At 33.3% G+C, this 19939-nt stretch overlaps 4 protein-coding genes across 4 annotated transcripts; 2 read left to right on the top strand and 2 right to left on the bottom strand.

The window, feature by feature from the left end:
- The first annotated feature begins 2396 nt into the window (after positions 1–2396).
- LOC100778515 (mannan endo-1,4-beta-mannosidase 5) lies at positions 2397–4742 on the top strand. Its single transcript, XM_003540550.3, has 5 exons — positions 2397–2954; positions 3390–3584; positions 3690–3812; positions 3921–4123; positions 4241–4742. Exons 1-5 carry the CDS (start codon positions 2616–2618, stop codon positions 4602–4604), a joined length of 1224 nt encoding a protein of 407 aa, XP_003540598.1. The 5' UTR covers positions 2397–2615; the 3' UTR covers positions 4605–4742.
- Positions 4743–5838: 1096 nt separating this feature from the next.
- On the bottom strand, positions 5839–10975 carry LOC100499924 (cell number regulator 6). Its single transcript, XM_003539914.5, has 4 exons — positions 10727–10975; positions 9200–9314; positions 8450–8727; positions 5839–7748 (listed from the first exon to the last, which is right to left on the bottom strand). The coding sequence occupies exons 1-4, from the start codon at positions 10829–10831 to the stop codon at positions 7521–7523; spliced, it is 726 nt and encodes a 241-aa protein (XP_003539962.1). The 5' UTR covers positions 10832–10975; the 3' UTR covers positions 5839–7520.
- Positions 10976–12234: 1259 nt separating this feature from the next.
- On the bottom strand, positions 12235–13136 carry LOC100790410 (peroxisomal membrane protein 11B). The gene has a single exon (XM_003539920.5). The coding sequence runs from the start codon at positions 12967–12969 to the stop codon at positions 12283–12285; it is 687 nt and encodes a 228-aa protein (XP_003539968.1). The 5' UTR covers positions 12970–13136; the 3' UTR covers positions 12235–12282.
- Positions 13137–15784: 2648 nt separating this feature from the next.
- Positions 15785–18531, top strand: LOC100792348 (luc7-like protein 3-like). The gene is given in 7 exon segments (NM_001255058.2): positions 15785–15894; positions 15993–16121; positions 16410–16449; positions 17049–17124; positions 17229–17429; positions 17561–17770; positions 17853–18531. Coding segments are annotated over 7 exon segments (1041 nt in total). The 5' UTR covers positions 15785–15851; the 3' UTR covers positions 18195–18531.
- Positions 18532–19939: the final 1408 nt, after the last annotated feature.

Below are 19939 nucleotides of genomic sequence, written 5' to 3' on the forward strand. Positions count from 1 at the left end.
AGATAAAGAAAAAGAAATGTATGTAATGTATGAAAAAGTGTCGCGCGAAGTTTAAGAATAGTATGTATTATAATATCCGCTTTCTATGTATGAAAAAGTAAACATATCGAAATATACGCTTGCTTTCTATGTTCTCAATTGGGCATAAAATCCGCAGAGGTGTTGTCTTCACGAGGAACATGGATCAAGTGCACTTTCCATTGCATCTGCACGAGTTTGTGGCTAATGTCTGAATTCTCATAGAAAATATGTGCATGGAGATGAAACTCATGGCATCTATGTGGTTCAAGCTAGACAGCTTCATGGGAATCTGTTTCGTTCCATACTTCACTCATATCCATCTCCTAACTTAACGAATGAGGAATCACCCATACGGATAAGATAACATTAGGCAGCAATATGTAACAATATTAAAAAAGATTACATGTGTTGGAAGACTAGTTGCATATTTTTTAGTTCATAGTTAAATTTTATTTTATTTTTCTAAAAATTTATTACTTATTAGTTTTAGTTTTTATACATTTTATAATCATTGAATATGACATACATTTAAACATATTATATTTCATGTCATTATATAATAATTGATCGTGATATTTTTAGATATGTGTCATGATATTATTGAGTGATGATAAAAAAATAATTTAAAAAATTGTGAGGATTACAACCTTTTTTTTTTGGAAATACTCACAACAAATTTAGTCATATTTACATGAATTAAATATATATTCAAATCGATCACGTATTAATATTATATTAGGATAAATTATGTAAGAATCGTAATAAGAAATGAAAAATATTTTCAGAATTAATTTGTGGACAAAACATACAAATTGCAAACTTCATTTAAGGAAACCAAGCAATAAGGGCAGAAGGACGGATCTAAGAGGTATATATAAGCTACGGGTATTTGATTTTATTTTTAAATTAACTAATTCAAACTAAATCAGTACAATTAAGATTGGATTGGTTTATTTAATTTATTAGATTAAATTAAAAAATAAGTTATTTTATTTTTAATTTACAGTTTAATTTAATTATATGTAGTATTAGTATAATTTTTTTATGCATGTCTCAAATAGAAATTTATCTACCTGCTACATCATATCAATGAATAGGATGACGAGATAATAGGGTGAATACTCATTAGATGTATGGAAAAAAAATTACACTATCAACACATTCCAACTAAATTCACATTTAAAGTTTTTATCTTAATACTAAATACTAATCTTTAACAAATTTTGGACAATAATCACAGAAATTGAAAGCCTTAATATTGTTTTTAATTAGTATATAAGTTTTTCTATAGTTATAAATTTACTCATTCCGTTGATTTCCTTACAGGCGTAAAATATGATAAAGAATTTGGATAGTAAATATAACAAAATAAAAAAAGAGTGACAAAATTTTTTTAAAAAATAGAACAGGGATCAAAGTACTAAATTAAAAAGAAAGTATAAATTTATAAATAAAAAGCATAAGGGATCCAGATATTTATTCATTTGAACCGACCATCAAAAGCCGTTGTTGGCACTGATAGTTTGACAATTAGATCCCTAATCAAGATATAAAGATTATGACTAGAAATACCACTTTATCAAAAAATGGGTCGATTGAATATGAAAAAATTAGTTAAGTTTCAAAAAACAAAATCTCGGGTGAATACTTCTTGGTTATTTTTTTTTATCAATGCTGCATAATTATTTTTATAAGAATTATTTTATTGTGTGGTCATACACACATGCTGTGTACTAAAAAAACACATGATATAAAAGTAATAACTATATTCTATTAAATACTTTAAATTATTTGAAAAGGTAAATATTAAATAACTTCTGTTATTTTCTCAATTTTTTATTTAAGCTTTTTTTATCATATTAAAGTGACTAAACAGAATAAAAACCTAGTTATATAAAGCAACAACAAATAAAATTATCATTAAATGGGTTAGAATGATCGGATATTTTTCACAAAAGTTAAAAAAGAAAAGGACGAAAAAATGTTTGACTCTAAGGCTAAACAAATCAAAACACGCCAATCGTCCAAAAGAAGAAAGAAAAGTCTAGAAGAAAACACTGTATGCAACGAGTAACGACTTGGAGGAAAGAAACATGTAACTGCATGTGAGGGATTTGGATTTCTTCCAAAATGGAAAAACTGTTAAGTGTCAAAAAAACATTTCTCGTTGATCAAATTGAATGCACCTAAGTTCTTATAAAAAGGGGAGCAACGTCATGAAAAAAAATAATACCACTTAAATAAATATATTCCAAAAATCTATGCCTCCAACATCAAATAACCACTGGGCATTTTCTAATCATGATCTTCAGCAAGCTGCTATAAGTAGATTCCGTAACTTACACTACTGTGTCCATATCCTCTTGCAACTAACACATACCTTAATGAAAATGTCCTCCTTTTTAATTTTAATATTGTTATATTTTTGTCATCTACTAACATTATTTGTTGAATTCCATTATTTCCAGCTCAATCTCCCTAACCCACTTTCATGTCTATAAATAGTGAACAAGCATGGCACAAATCTTCATAGCCAAATCACATATCTTCATCAGTTCATTAGAGTAAACATAACTTCATCGATCATAGCAAAAATGACTAGCATTATGAACCTTACTAGATCCATGGTCATTCTCAGTATCCTCATTTCAACCTTAGTTTGTGAAGCTAGGCTTCTCCGAGTTACACCTGGATTTGTTCAAACCAAGGACACAGAACTTGTGCTAAATGGCTCTCCTTTCCTGTTTAATGGCTTTAACTCTTACTGGATGATGAACGTAGCTGCTGATCCAAACCAAAGATATAAAGTTTCCAATGTATTTCGAGAAGCTTCAGCTATAGGTCTTACAGTGTGTCGTACATGGGCATTTAGTGATGGTGGCAATCAATCTTTACAAATATCACCTGGTCTCTACAATGAGGCTATGTTTCAGGTTTAGTCCATGTCCACATGTATTTAGCTACATCAACGATTAATTTATTTTCATTCCTTTGAATTTGTAGTAGAATATGTCATAACACAATTCATTTGGTTTAGTTTAGAAGAATTAATACAAGCGATACATATATATACATGTTCGTTGTGACATATATAGTTAATTAAAATTACATTAATATCCCTTTATGGTAGCTGTAGTAATGCTCTAATTAACTCTATCGATATTTAGCCACAAATAATAATGAATCACAAACGTATATGTAAGAGTTTATGGATGATTAATCAGTTGTTTTAACTTATGTGTCAATAATTGCAAGGTAATTTATGTGATTTTATAAATTGTTACATGTAGGCATGCATTTTGAACAAAAACTAGTACGTTTAATTTGTTGCGCAATATAATACGACCAATTTTTCTTGTTGTTGCTAGGCATTGGATTTTGTGGTGGCAGAAGCAAAAAAGTATAGAGTGCGTTTGATTTTTAGCTTGGTCAACAATTACAATGATTTTGGAGGAAGACCTCAGTACGTGCAGTGGGCCAATAGTAGTGGGGTTCCCGTCGCCAACGATGATGACTTTTACACAAATCCTGTTGTAAAAGGTTACTACAAAAACCATGTCAAAGTATGTCAAACATTAATTACTTAAAATTCCCATCTTAAAAATAGAGTCAAGATAATAAGTGGTTAATAGCATCCTCTAACTAACGTGTTCTTGATTGCATTGCAGAGGATTCTAACAAGAATCAACACAATCACTAAAACAGCTTATAGAGATGAACCGACCATCATGGCTTGGGAACTAATTAACGAACCACGCTGCCAAGTTGATTACTCTGGCAAGACCATCAATGTATGTATTGACATTTGAACACACAACATGTATGCTTAACATTTTCTACCATATATATTCTTAAAATGTCGACACATTTTTTATTCACGGTGTTTGTTTTTATTACAGGCATGGGTTCAGGAGATGGCTCCCTATGTGAAATCTATTGACCCGATGCACTTATTGGAGGTTGGAATGGAAGGATTCTATGGAGATTCCATCCCGGATAGGCAACAATACAACCCTGGTTTCCAAGTTGGTACAGACTTTGTTAGCAACCATCTCATTAAAGAAATTGACTTTGCAACAATCCATGCTTACCCTGATAATTGGTAAGCAAGCATGTGTAGATAATTAATCACTACAATTAATTCAAATTCCTTTTGATTAAGGATTTATTGGACATGTATCATAAACAATTAATTAATTGTGGCTGGAACCATAAACAGGCTAACGGGACAAAACGATACCATGCAAATGGCATTCATGCAAAGGTGGATGACAAGTCATTGGGAAGACTCAAGAACAATCTTGAAGAAGCCATTGGTGTTTACAGAATTCGGGAAATCGAAGAAAGATCCAGGGTATAGTATCCACGCAAGAGATTCATTCATGAATGTTGTGTATTCAAGCATCTATAGTTTTGCACAAAATGGAGGAACATTTGCTGGGGGCTTGGTTTGGCAACTTTTGGATGAAGGAATGGACCCATATGATGATGGATATGAGATAGTTTTATCTCAAAACCCTTCTACAAGTAGTGTTATCAGTCAACAATCTTCTAAAATGGTTGCACTTGAGCATATTCATTGAGCATCCCTCGGGGAACTAATAACGTCTTAGAAGATTAGTGGCTCTTCCATTGTTCGCGATTTTTTTCCCTGGCATTGGGGAGATTTAAGAGATCAGTTAGAATAGCTTTAATTAGTAATTCGCTTCTAATTAAAGTGAAAAAAAAAATACAAGTATGAGATTCTGTACGCATTAGACATTGTCTATAATAATAATACCACGCGAAGAATCTCAATGTGCCAATCGATTTCTATTAATAAAATATCAAATAATTTATATTAATACAGTCAATTTGGATTGAGACATACAATAAGCTCGACGTACTTATTACATTTTGATATTTTTATCTTTATATAAATATTAACAAATTAAAGTAGTTTGAGCCAAAAACTTTTATACAATTGAGTATTATTTATTTCACAGTAAATTTCTTTCATCCAATTTATTTTTTCTATTCTCACTCTTTTCTTGGGATAATTTAGTTTTAATGCAATTTTTTTATGCAGTAGCACAACTACATTAATCCCGCCGCCGCCGCCGCCCCCACCAACGGCAATTTGGATCAGATCTTCTACCACTTCCGTTGCCATGCAATCAGCTAGTCAGCCTCTTCTTCGTTGTTCATGGCTTTTGCATTATAGAACTAAAGTTATATTTTCTTAAAATTAAATATCTTTAATTAATAGGGTTTTTAGGCTTGTGATTATTCTTTAATTGCTAAATTTTTATCTAACACTCAAATCATTTTCATTGCTGGAATGCTTAATATATTTAATATTGTAATAAATCTTATGAGCGAGAGATGGACGAAGCTATTCAGGAATTGGAACGATCGCGACGGCTGAAAGCAGCGCAATGAGGGTGAAATAAATTAAAGTCACTACATATATATATTAACTCTGACTTAGTATTGTTGTATCATCGATGATTCTCAATCTCAATAATTCATATTATCGTTAGAGTTTAATTTTGATAAAAGAATTAATAATTTTATCGTATATGATAATTCATAAATTTTTTAGGGTCAGGAACTCGGAATTCAGGATAATTGATAATGAAATGATAATGTAAATACATATTATAATTAAATTCTTATTATCAATAAATTGTTACTCAAAGTGGTATTAAGCTCGGCATGATAACAAAAAAGAATTAAACTCTTATCATTATTGCGCCTATATCAAATCAATGAAAAACAGAGGGTTGAGACCAAAGAAAATAAAAATGAATACTGCAACACAGTATTTGATCTAGATTGGGAATAAAAACTTTCAAGAGTTAATTGATAACATAACACAAATAGTAGGTTACATCAGAAGTTGACGAAAGCAGGGAGAAGCGTGAGAAAGTGAAAGCATCGAAGGAAGTAGAAGTAGCAGCAGTTGTTGTTGTTTTGTCTGCGCTTGAGGTCTTTGATTTCCCGTTGGCTTCTGATGCTCTCCATCACTACATCCTCCTTATACATACAATCATCGTTCATTTCTCGGTGGTCATCGTTGCCGTAGAATACGTCTCCCATACCTTCGTCTCACCCACAGTTGTCACTATGATCCCTTTAGCTATGGCGACATAGATCACTAAAACAACTTTCTTATTATTTTTTTATACATTTCATTAGGAGAATCTTACCTGTTACCAAAACTCCATTCTGTTTTCAGTTAAATTTTATAACTTTAAATGAAACAGTTGACTTCGATTAATCCCTAAAAATAATAAAGGTTGCGTAAAATAACGACTCTACATGTTAAATAAAAATGGGATATGGATAAGTACAAAACGTGGACAAAGATAAGCATTATAAGAATACCCAATTGTTTACATTTTATAATGTTCACCCGCCGCCCTCACGAAGTAACCCTGTTTATAATAGTATTCAATAAGTAGTCACAAATATATAAGTCGCAAGAATCTTCACCAAGAACAAGTCCTAAAGATTATATCATTTAACAATTTTTTATTAAATTATGTGACATTAATTTGATTATTACATTTATTAAATTTTAAACAAATTAAACACGATTGTAAAATTTTATAGTTCATATTATTTATATTTTTAAGTAATATATTACACGTTGAAGTAGTTCATTATACAGTACATTAAGATAGTATACACACGGCTCTTAAAAATAAGGATATACACACACATAAACCCGATAACGCATCATTGGATGATATCAGATGTGAGTCTTGATAAATTTATACATTTATTAATTTAATTATTTGATTGCAAGTTTTTAAAAAATAGATAAGATTTATAAGATTTTATACAATTAAAAATCCCACTCTTATTAAAACTGTAAATTAAAATTTCCATTTAACATGTCTGAGTCATCGGAGCTAAAGTAGCCGCGTTTCATAGTTTTATCATATGCATAAAAAAATAAAAAATAAAAAAAAAGTCTTTTGGTAGGTCTCTAATGTTTTTGGAACTAAATCCCGGTTTCTTTACATAAATAAATCCAACATATAAAATGCTGAAAAACTTCATACATTGTAATATTAATGAAGTGCCTATGTTAAACATTTCTTACTCAAGGTTTACTCTTAACTTCATTATCACTGTCTGATTGAATATCACCGGAATGATTAATTGGCGGCTTAATTTTTTTTAATTATATGTACCTACTTCACATCTGTATTGAATCAGTGAATCTTGACAGTAAGAAATATGATGAAAAATAAGCCGAAAAACAAAATTGAAAGATGCACTTGCATATCACCAAAATGAAAAGATAGACTCTTGCAGAGAGGATTAATGGTTGAAGCCGGAAAACATTCAAAATTAAGGATACGGTATAATTTGGCTCTCTATAGCCGAGGAAAGTAATATGTGGTACTCCTACATATGACACGCCCAATGAAACAGGAAGAAAGAACTCCAGTCAAAGGTCAAAAGAAAAAATTCTCTATTAAAAAAGCATAGTATTCCTTCCTTCCTTATACAGCCTCTATCTCCAACTCAGTATGCTCGATGTTGTTAGGTGAAGACGTTTCAGGAGTTTCCTTGTCATCGGTAGATTTCATCTCTTGAACGGGAGGAGGGTTTACAACGGTCATTTCTGAAAAAATGTTGTCCGAGAGCCGTCCATTCATCTCCCTGTGTTCTTGACACAGGGCGCACCAGTGAAAGCAGCAGTGCACACAACATGCATTACACGGTGAATTCTGCAATCATAAAAAAATGATTAAGCAAGCCTTGAAAACAAGTTTCATGCATATAAGTCAAAGGAAAAATCAGAGGAAAGAATTAACAAAATCATGTGTGTAAGTATCATGCTTCTAGGAAACACAACAAATGCTATATGCACTGAATTTGACCATCTGAAATTCTCCACTGCACCAATAACCATCATTATGCATTTGATGGTTATTGGTGCAGTGGAGAATTTGAAATTGTTCTAAAGACAAGGCCATCATAGAAAAACAAGAAAGAGTGGATCTACCTGTTAGTTACACCAGATAAGGGAAGAGATGACATGCAACACAAGACTACCCCTCTGCCCAGTCTTGTAGCATTGAAAGAACAAATGGCAATGCTACAAGTTTCTCAGGATTTCATGGCTAGGTACCAAGATTAAGACGGCAAGTCTATCTGTTTCCTTTCCATTTGAGTAGTTCAAAATATGCATCCACTTACATAAAAATTGTCTTATCACCAAATAATTTTGCTCAAAAAGAAAATAACATAGGTTTCGTAACAGAACAGGCTCCTGAAGAAGGACATAATTTTTTATATGCATTGATTCTACATTACAAATATAACGCAAGCCAAAGAATACTTCTCACTAGAGGGATATCTGATATATATCATTCCAGATTTGATGTTGACCATTTATCCTAATGAAAAATATTTTCAAGATATATACCTTCAAGTGATATTTCTTCTGTAAAGATTGGCGCACTTGACCAGTGTGAATGCCACACATCCACCATGTAAACAATAAACCCTCAATAATGAGACATACAGTCCCTGGCTCAATAGCAGGAAAGATGGAAGTTGCAGCAGCAGTTGCTATTGCCAGAGAAATGCCACCTTCAATACAAATGGCATGACAAATGCATGGCCCAGTCCAAGGAGTGTCTTCCTTCAATCTTTCTACATTGCGCCCAAATAATACACAAGGACAAAACAGTCCGGTCAAGCCTGCAAAGAAGGTGGAAAGAATGCAAAAGGAAGCAACTCTTAACTATAGTATGTCAAATGCAGTGCAACGTGCAAACTCCTACCACAACCATGCATATAAATCCTTCACATTGAAGTTTAAAGCATAGCCCAACCATACCATATACTGAAGATATTTTGATAGTAAGAGAACAACTTGGTCAAGGGAAGTTTATAATGAAATTTTATGTGATACTGATGCTCACTCTTTACTTTAGTCTCTGGCTAGACAACAAGTTAGTATTAAATGAATTCATGGATCTGCATTCTAGCCTTATATAGCTAAACTTAAATCACATCAATTGGAAAATTTACATTGGCAAAAAATTACACATTGGAGACTATTAGCACACACAATGACCATTCCCAAATCTCAGCTGGCTAATCTAGAATATATCATAGCTACCATCCCAATTCTAGTAAAATTTAAGAGCTTGATCATGCATTAACTTACAGCTTTCTCTGTCTTCAGCACATCCAAAGATCCCAGTCATCCAAGGTTCATCTGCAGGAGGAGCATAGCTTTCAGGTAGCGGCTGTCTACATTCAGGGCACTTGCGAACGTCCAACTGAAAAGTATCAAAATCATGAGCAAATATTATCTACTTAGATGAAAAGTCACTCAAAACCCCAAAGAAATACAGACACACATTTTTAACATTTACATATTGATGTGACTCACAGATCTATAACTATTAAGTGAAATTTTAAATTTTAAAACAGAAACTGCATCACTAGTTAAATTAAAAGCATCATTGGAAGTTTCTACGGGACGGGGTGTAGGCAGGTTTTTCCTTCCCCATCTCCGCTCCCTCCCGACTCCTTGACTCTATCCTCGACCCCGTCCTGATTCCTTTCGGGGGAGGAAAATAAGTAACCTTCCTTATCCCTGGAGGGGGTTGGGTTTCCCTGCCCCACCCCCAAATACTATATTTTTTATTAGATACATTTCTATCACTTAATGCATACATTTCTCCATGTTTTTTGCAGATGCTTTTTGTCAAAGAGCTATAAATTGGTACTAGTATTATTTATTGATCTTTCTAAATTGATTAATATAGTTATTCATTATTCTCGATTGATTAACAAAGATGATTTGTAAAATTGAAATAAGTATGTTTTAAAAACAATGTACCAACCTGTGAGAGTCAAAGTGAGAGAGCACTTCAAGCATAAAGGTATTTTTGAAATTTTCCTGAACAGCGGGATGGGTATGAACATCCCCTGACTTTTAAAAATAGAGAAAACCTGAACCTGAATCTAGCCCCAGTAAAGTCGTGGGGAGTTCAGGTGGTTCAGGTGGTTCAGGCTCTTTTGTTATGCCTACCACCATATCAACAACTGTTGTATAGATATAACAGCAAGAAGCAATAGAACCTACTTATTTTGTAAGTCCTAAGCTGTCATGTCTATACATGTTCTACTCATCACTAACTGACAGGCAAGAAGGTGCAAAAACATTAATACTCTGCATCCAAGATCCATGATCATAACATTTTCCTACAAAGCTTGAACACCACATTTCGATGTCGTGTCTGGTCAGCGTGTTATTTTTTTGTTAAATTTTATAAGATTTACATTATAACGGAACAGTTTAATCAACAAAAATTACATCATGTTTGAAGTGATGAAATGGTGTAAAAATGTGAAACATTAGACTAGTATGAACCACTCCATTCGACTTGGTGTTTGTGCTTCATGGATTCAAGTTGCGGTGTTGCCGCGTGTTTGTTGTTCATAGATTCAATTTCACGCTAGCAGGCGAATTCAGAGTTTAAAATAAGAGAAACACAACCCAAATTCACATTGTAATGATGGTGGTGAGTGAGGAGCCAAGATTTAATGTTGGAGACCTAAAAACAAGGGGATTGTGCCCATTTGACTGCAATTGCAATATTTATCCCCTTGGTTGCAAGTGGAATAGAATAAACCCTTCAACAAAAGATAAAGGAAAGAACAGAAGAAAGCGTTGGTTGGTTACCTGAGGAACCTGAATTGGCTGGTTGAGTTCGCCAGGGGTAATGTCTTCGAGAGGTGTCTGATCTTTAGTCAACTTCACATAACGTGATTGCTTCCTTTCTTCCATCTCACCGAACACCAAAACACTATTCAAGATCTAAACAACAACAACGTTGTAGATCTCGTCGGAAGGAAGAAGAAAAGAAACAGAAAGGAAACAGCGTTGCAACGCTGCTTACTTTAGTCAACCGCCATATGCTATGCCTGTCTTTTATCGCTATTTATTAAGGTTAACTTTCTTTTTTGAAAAAAAAAAAACATATGTCGGTTAATACTACTACTAATACTTTTTTTTTCGAAGTGTTATTTAAAATAATTTCTGATTATTTTGAAAATTAAAAAAAAAATTATAGAACATTTACAAAAATGATAATATTTTTTAAAACTAGTCTTTTATGGAAAAAATATTCCAAAAGAATCCTAAATATTCCTTGAATATGACATAAGTGATTGAAAAATACGCATTTAGTCTCTTAACTATCGGCTAATCCCTTAAATACTAGTTAATTACTTAATACAAGAAAATGTTTACGTGATTATCAATTTTCACGTAATTGAATTTTATTAATTATATCTTAATAATGTTAAGCACTATCATGTAAAAAGTTAACAAAATGGAGCAATTGACTTCAGGGTATTATCAAAGAGCAAATTTGGCTACCAAAAAAGTCTAACTTGGTGTAATATATATATATATATATTTATACGGTCTTGCTAACTTGTTTAAATTATTTAAAGAGAAACATTTTATTAAAAATTATAGAAAATTATATTTTTACATATTTCAATAAAAAAAATCTCTTTATAGAAAATTATATTTTAACTAGTGTTCTTAGTTAGGTTAGCTGCCCATATTTATATTTTACCTTAACTCGTTTGACAATTTGACACATAGATCCAAACGTGAAAAATACCAACTTCGACTCGCTTGGGTCTGATGCCTCAGTGCTGCTGGTGATAATGCAGTACTTGGGGGCGTGGATTAACATATATAGGAAAATTTGGGATTTTATAAATAAAAAAATGAGCGAGATGAAAATAGTCTCTAATCCGTTGTACAAGTAAAAGCAAGTGGTGAAAAAAGCACATGCGTGGAAATAACCATTATATTAATATTATCAGTTAAGTTACAAATAAATTATATATAATAGTTAGATTAATGGTGATTTTCAGAACTTGTTTCTCTATGACAACTTTTTAACTCAGAAACCACAAACAATGACCTTTTTGAGTCTCTGAAGTTTCTAGTTAATTATTTCATATAAGTTCTTAAAATCAATTAATTATATTAATATTATCATTTAAGTTACAAATTATACATGACAGTTAGAATGATGGTGATTTTCAGATGTTTTTTTTTCAAGTCTCAGAAAACATGCACGAACACTGACCTTTTTTTGGCCACTTAGAAACAATAAGAAAAACCATGTAAGAGTTTATAAGCTAGACACGATTAAATTCAAATATTTATTGAGCATCCATTAATAATAGACGTAAAAAATTACAGCTAGCTTAGGTTTATGAAGGCCAATTTCTATACCAACCAGCCCAAGCAGAAACCAAGCCACTAATGCCAAGAGTAACAGTGTGGTTGCAGAAGGGGTTTGGCTCAATCTCGGCTATTGCTATGAACAAATCCGCAAGATTAGCAGCCACAGCCATAAGCCTCATGATCCTATCGCTTCTGATCTTCAGAATCACTGCTTTCTCTTCCTCCTCGGATTTCTCCTTGGAGCTGCTTCTTCTCAGCTTTCTCTCTGCCTTGAGCCCTTCTTTCAGCATAATGAAATCAGCTATTATGAAGAAGACATACCCAACAGACTCACCAAAGGCGGATATGAAGCTCATCTTCTTCGCCAAGCTCGCGTCTATGGTACCGATTCTGGCCAACCAAAGAAAGTGGTCGAAGAAGAAATACACCATCTCGCCAGCATTAGAGAGCACTGCTAGTAGCCTCAGAGAAAGGGTGGAGCCTGGGTTTCTGCGAAGAACGTTGAAGCCGGTGAGGAACCTTCCGGTTCTGAAGGCTTTTCTGCTGAGGCCGGAGGCCACTTCCCATTGCTTGAACCTCTTGGATGTGTCGGGGTGCGTGGCTTCCACGTGCCAGTTTACGAGCTTTGACACGTACTGGAACGTCTTCACCAGCTTGTCTATGCCATCTCTCTTTGCTAGGAAGATTACCAGTTTGTCTACTGAGTCATTCATGCTTGTGGGGATGTGGTTCTGTTCATGATGTCGTGCCAGCTTTAGCAATGTTAAACTTACTTGGGTCACAGATGCTAGGTTTTTTGGATAAGAGAAGTTTGTGGTTAGACTTTGTTTTACTTCATACCACCATTCATTTTTTTTGTGACATTGAAATTTTGTTCGTATTTCAGACACTTGGTTTTGTTTTTATATTCTTCTGCTTCTGGCTACGTGTACATCTGTTATTCATTTCATTTCTTGTCAAAATGTCTAAGGGATGATTTGCCAGTTATCAGAAAAATATGATGCTTTTTAATCCGTTAGGCTTTAATTTGATTTATAATATGGAACCACGGGCTTTCTCACAGTCCAATTAGCAGGATAATAAGACTTTTTGTGATGGGGGATATATAACATGTTTGTCCCTAAAATCGGAACTATATGGCAATAATAAGGGTATTTAAAAATTATTTATATTGGAATCTATATCTATTAATTTGATTTTCCATATTCATATTCCAATTCATGTTCATATTGTAACTAAACGTATCTTTTTCTTATAAAGTAGTAAAATAATAATATTGTTTTAGAATTAAAAATAGATATAAAGGATCATTTTTTTTTCTTTTCATTTAAGACGAGCGTGAGTGTAATATTTCAATTATTATTATTTTAAAATTATGTATTTTCATTTTTTAAATCATCAATAAAATAATTACATTTATTGAATTAATCTAAACCTAAATTTTTTTAAATTTTATAATTTCTATATATTTACATATATTTAAAATACAAAATAAATACACAAAATATTTATTAACCTCTTATAAATCATAATCTAATCTATCAAATGATTCCTTGCTAAACATACCAAGTTGTACAAGTAATATATATGTATATATATTTACATATATTTGACACGAATATGATTATTATCCACACATTATAACATACTTTAATCATGATTCCTCAAGTGAAAGGGTCTAAATCACTTAATATCTATTAGAAAAAATTCAAATCACACATTGGTTAAAAATAAAGACAAGTTAGAGTATATAAGTGAGGGACAACTCTCACTCTTTAAGCTAAATTTTGAGGTTGAACTAGGTCTAAATTCACATTTTAAGAATTTAAGATGATATCAAAGCATATCCAAGATTAATCCAAAGGATCACCCACCATTGTTATCCACACACTAAGCTCAAAAAGTGTTGGACATGAGGGGTGTATTGGAAAAAACCTTAATCCCACATTGGCTAAAAATGAAGTGAGTTATAGTATAGAAGTGTAGTTTCTTACCCTAAGCAGTTTGCTTGAGCTAAACAGTTATGACTCGGAGGTCACAAATCTTTTGGATAAAAACTAAAAACTCAGAAAAAGTTAAGCTCCTATTATTTTAACACAAAATAAATAACAAACAAAGGAAAAAAAATGAGATAATGACCATGTAATTTCAGTATACAAATGATGTATGCATAACACTTATTGCTATCCCATCAAAATTCATTTCTAATGATGAAAACATGCAATAATGATTATAATATTGGTTTCCATTCAATTTAATTCATTTTAAAAATGTAATTGTGTAATTCTTTAATTTAATAAAAAAATAAAATTAAGTATTTATTTGTATAAATTTTAACATTACCAAACATGCCACTGGAGTTAGGGTCTATGGGCATTTATGGGACAGGTTTATCTATGTCCCTGTTTGATATGAATTTTGGATAGGTTAGAGCTACACTAAAACAAACACAAGGAAGCAGAATTCCCCTAAAGTCTTCCCAAAAAAGACTTGTAACCACAACAGGTGGTTCGACAAAAAATTAGATTGATGTTATTCATGGGATAACTATGAGCAATAAAGGCCAGCTCTTTAAGGTATGTTGTTGGATCATTTGGTGAGCTTGCAACAAAGTAGTTTTTCAAGATAAAGAATGACCTTTTTTGTTTTGCATCAACCATTCATAAGATTCTCTAAGATGATACAAAACACAACAATGTTCCTATATATCCCCTATGATTGTTAAGTGGTTCCCTTACTCATGGCAAGTCGGTAGGCAATCCTGGTAAGTTTGGGTTTGACGGCTTAATTCGCAATGCGAAAGGAGAACGCGCCTTGGGCTACTAGTCCTCTTGCGGTTACATCACCAACATGAATGTTGAACTTTGAAAATTTTCTTTGATCTCAAATTAGCTTAGGAGTAAGAAATTAGACAGTTGATTTGAGAATCATATTCATTCATGGCCTAATTATCAATGAAGGATCTACATTTCATCATCTATATGCCTGTGTGGTCAACTCTGTTAAAGCTTTCATGTCACACCCCTGGTGGTAAAAAAGTTACATTATTAATGTATAATTGCTGTTTATAAATACATAATATTAGATCGAATTAGAACGATTTGACGTTGTTCTCAAAATGCTTAAAGTCTAACTTTCTAATCTTTAATAAACCCGTCAAAATTTCCTTTGAGTCCAGCCTAGTCAGATGGGTCGTGAGGAGTCATAATACCCCTTATTAGAGTTCTAGGAAATTTATTTTGAGTAAATATTTATTTTTGGTTGATTCAATTGGATGTGAATATGTATTTTTAAAATTAAATAAATACAATAATTTTTCAAAGTCAAAGATTTATCACTAAATTATTATTTTTAAAATGTTTAATAATTTATGAAAACAATACCATATTAATAGTGTTATAAAATTAATAATAAACAGAGGAAGAAAAAGATAAAAAGGAAAAGTGGTAACTGTCCATTTAACCAGTGTTCAAGGCACCCACCCACAAACCCTACCCTATAAACCAAATTCGCAATCCCGTGTTCTCTACCCTTCCCATTCCAATTTCGAGAGGAATTCATTTGAATTAGGGTTACTCTTTTTCTTCGTTTCATCATGGACGCTCAGAGAGCTCTACTCGACGAACTCATGGGTGCAGGTACGTATGTCTCTTTTTCGCATTCTCAATTCACGAAATCCACTATTCCTAAATTGACGAATTTGTTTGTTTTGTTGTCACTGTGCTGAATTTTTCAGCGCGCAACTTGACGGAGGAAGAGAGGAAGGGGTACAAGGAAGTGAGTTGGGACGATAAGGAAGTGTGTGGATTCTACATGGTGCGCTTTTGCCCTCACGATCTCTTTGTCAACACGCGCAGTGATCTCGGTGCGTTTCAATTTTTATTACAGTTCATTCAATTTCAATTCTCTGTAGTTTGATGTCAATTCAACTACACTGTCACTTTTACTTCACGTGTTAGATTGTTGTGATGCCTTCGTTTTAGAGTGTTTTTATTTGTGTGATTTGGCTGAGGTTAGTTAATGAATTCATTATTACTAATATATCTTTTGAATTGAGTTCCCTCGGCAACCATAGGGATCTTCTTTGTTGCGGTGGCTTTGGCTGAATCTCATTTTTAACCATTTGCTTGATGTGCGGTAAATTTTGATGCAGGACCTTGCCCCAGAATACATGACCCGAAGTTGAAAGAAAGGTAAACAATTAAATTTATGTTCATATAATTCAGGTTCTGTAAATGAAACTGTATGAGATTTCTAATGATGAGCTGCATGGAACTTCTTTAGTCTTGCTGCAAATATTCGCTAATAAATCAGTGTGAAAACTATTTACGTTTCTGATTGTTAGGCATACCTGTATGAAGATGCAATTTTATATTTTTTTTTAATGTTAGACAGTGGTTTCCTGTGTGGTTCTATTGCAAAAAATTTGCTACTGTTAGTACTCTATCATTGCATTGAAGTTGGTTTAATGTTGTGTTACTTGTAAATTTCATTTTAAAGTAGATCCTAGTTCTATTATTAACCTGTTTCAGTTTATATTACCATATTCAATATAAGTTTCAGAATTCCTGCTTCAATTGGTGCTATAGTGGTTTTTTACAAACCTTACCGGTGATGCTTCTTTTCACAAGTTTACTATCCTTTGCCGATTTTACTTTGTCATGTGTACATTTGATAACAAGATATGCCAATAAATGAAAAGCACAAGTCTCATTACATTGCTTTTAGATTATTCCATAGTTATATAGTTGGGTTTCTGATTTAATGAGTTTTACTGTATTGGTGACTTCAGTTTTGAGAAATCTCCAAGACATGATGCATATGTACCGAAATTTGAAGCTGAACTTTCTCAATTTTGTGAGAAATTGGTAGGTCAACTTCCTGTTGTCGTACCCTCCCAAGTCCCAACACTCCAGAATTTACTCTTGTTTGTATGTTGACGAATCATTTTTAATATTTTCTGTAATCCCAGGTGATGGACTTGGATAGAAGAGTAAGACGTGGGAGAGAACGTCTTGCTCAAGAGGTAGAGCCAACACCACCACCACCACTGACAGCCGAAAAATCTGAACAGCTATCTGTGCTGGAGGAGAAAATTAAGAACCTTCTGGAACAAGTTGAATCTCTTGGTGAAGCGGGGAAAGTTGATGAAGCTGAAGCTCTTATGAGAAAGGTGCTGAAGATGATGCAATACCTTTTTTGCCTTTCATATAAAATTAACTTATAAAGATTTAGCTCTGGCAGATCTGAAGAACCTTGGGCTAAATTTCCATTTTTGGGTGTGGACCCGACTTTCTCTTACAGGTGGAGACACTTAATGCTGAGAAGACAGCCTTAACGCAACCTCAAAATGATAAGGTGTTGATGCTTGGTCAGGAGAAGAAGATGGCACTCTGTGAAATATGTGGTTCGTTTCTTGTGGCAAATGATGCTGCAGAAAGGACTCAGTCTCATGTCACAGGAAAGCAGCATGTTGGTTATGGAATGGTTCGCGACTTCATAAATGAGTTTAAGGCGAGTTTAGTTGTCTTGAACTAATTTACACACTAAAAAATTTATAAAATGTTTCTTGATATAAGTTGGTATTGTTTTTCAGACTGCTAAGGAGAAAGCTAATGAAGAGGAAAGATTAGCTCGGGAAAGAGAGGCAGAAGAACGGAGGAAACAGAGGGAGAAGGAGTCCGAGAGAAGGAGACGAAGTGATTCAAGTGACAGGGATAGGCATCGTGATAAAGATCACAATAGGGAGCGGGATAGGTATAGAGATAGAGACTCAGATCGTGAAAGGTCTCGGGAGCATGATGTTAGAGGTTATCGAGATGGAGGAAGGGGGGTGGATTATAGGGCGAGAAATGGAAGAAATGGAGGTAGAGACAGGTACCGTGATCGGAGCAGGTCACGCTCCCCTGGTAAGCATAGCCACAGAAGGTCTTCTTGAAGTCCAGTTTGCTCAAATTAGTGGAATTTCTTGATAGATGTCAGAATTTAATTTTAAAAAGGTAGTCTTTAATATCCCAAGACTTACATAAAATGTGCTTTTGGAGAGTTTTTTTTGTCACCTTCAAGGGTGAATTTACTCTTTTCCCATCTCAGAGCTTTGTTGAGACTATACAATCTCCCTTTCATCAATATTATTAATGGAGAAAGGGGTTGAGGTAGGTATTTCACTGTTGTAACTTTTCTTACAATTTGTTTTGCACCTTGATTTAAGTGATTTATGACGATTCATCTCTGAAGCATTGTGTGTAGTCTTTCTTTTCTCCCATTTCTGGAAATCAATTGATTGATTTAAGATGTCCGACACAAAATTACATGAATGATTGTCATTGCTGCTGAGGGGGATGGTTTTCTCTTGTATTGAGGTAACATGTGAATCTTATACCCTGAGACAAATAGATTGATATTTGTTCAGCATACAAATGTTTGTTTTCTTTCCCCTTTCCTTTTTTGTTTCATTACCTTTGTGTCTTAAGTTGACATAAACCAACACAGGTTTAAAAAAATGCTGCTTATTCTGACATGAATTTGACATTGAACTGCATTCCGAAGGCACCAGTTTAGAGGATATAGGTAAACTTACTGAATTTGTTGTTAGTTATCTCCCAAATCCATGGCATCATATCTGTTATATATTTGGTGTGATATCACCCGATATGATCTTATCCTCTGGTTAGACAATTATTTTTTATTTCCTAGTAGTTTCCTGAATCCTGATGTCATTCTTAACACGGTTTCTGATGGGTAAAAAAGATTAGTATGTTGTCCAGTATAAGTAAGCAATTGGGAACTGTTTGGAATGGTAATTAGAGAATGGTGAATCATCCTATGTAAAAGTAATATTTGATTTGCTGAGTTTGAATAGAAAATTGAAAGGACCGGCAAATACAGGGATTTGGTTATCTTTGCCGGGTAATTTGATAGCCAGAATGGTTGACATTTGCATGAAAAACTTTCGTTGAACTGGGTTGCAGAATGTCTTCTCCTTTCATGAACCAACGCCCTACCTTTATTGTCTGGGTGGTTAGAGGTAAATGTTTCTCATCTGAATAAGAGCGTTTAATTTGGTGTTCAGGCACACTAAAATGTCCTTGTGATCTTTGTTGGCTTGATTGTTTCTGGAGGTGATATGTGCAGGAAAACAATCGTCGCCTCTTGTTATTAGAAGCGAGGCAAAATGAAAATTAAGCCTTTTCTTTTGATATCAGGAGAAAGCGTTGTGTTTTTATCATTCGAAATGACAGTCAAATTCAAATCCTTGATGAACTAAGACTGGTCATACATACTTTGAACATGCGATCCTTAAAGATTGTAATGATTCAAGGAAATAAAATGAGCGATTTTTGGAGCTTTGCATGTTTTTTTTTCATGTTATTTTCTGCTCTCTTCCAATCCTGCTTAAACTTTTTTTTTTTTTTACTAGTGTAAGGCATGAAATAATTTATCAAAACACATGTGAAAATGTAGATTTTTTTTTTCCATCGGAATTGCCTTGCGACAAATATGGTGATAGACTCGATGAGTTTGATGTCTTAGCAAATGCAAGAGCCTGTACGGAACTTACAATATATATTATTTTCGAACTTTATACAAAATATATAAAATATTTTCTGATCTTATTTATAACTCAATCAAGTTTCTACGCATTCTCAAATATAAAAAGATAACGGGATTATGTGGATTAAA

This window comes from Glycine max, chromosome 12 (genome assembly GCF_000004515.6).
Source record: "Glycine max cultivar Williams 82 chromosome 12, Glycine_max_v4.0, whole genome shotgun sequence".
NCBI lineage: Eukaryota > Viridiplantae > Streptophyta > Magnoliopsida > Fabales > Fabaceae > Glycine > Glycine max.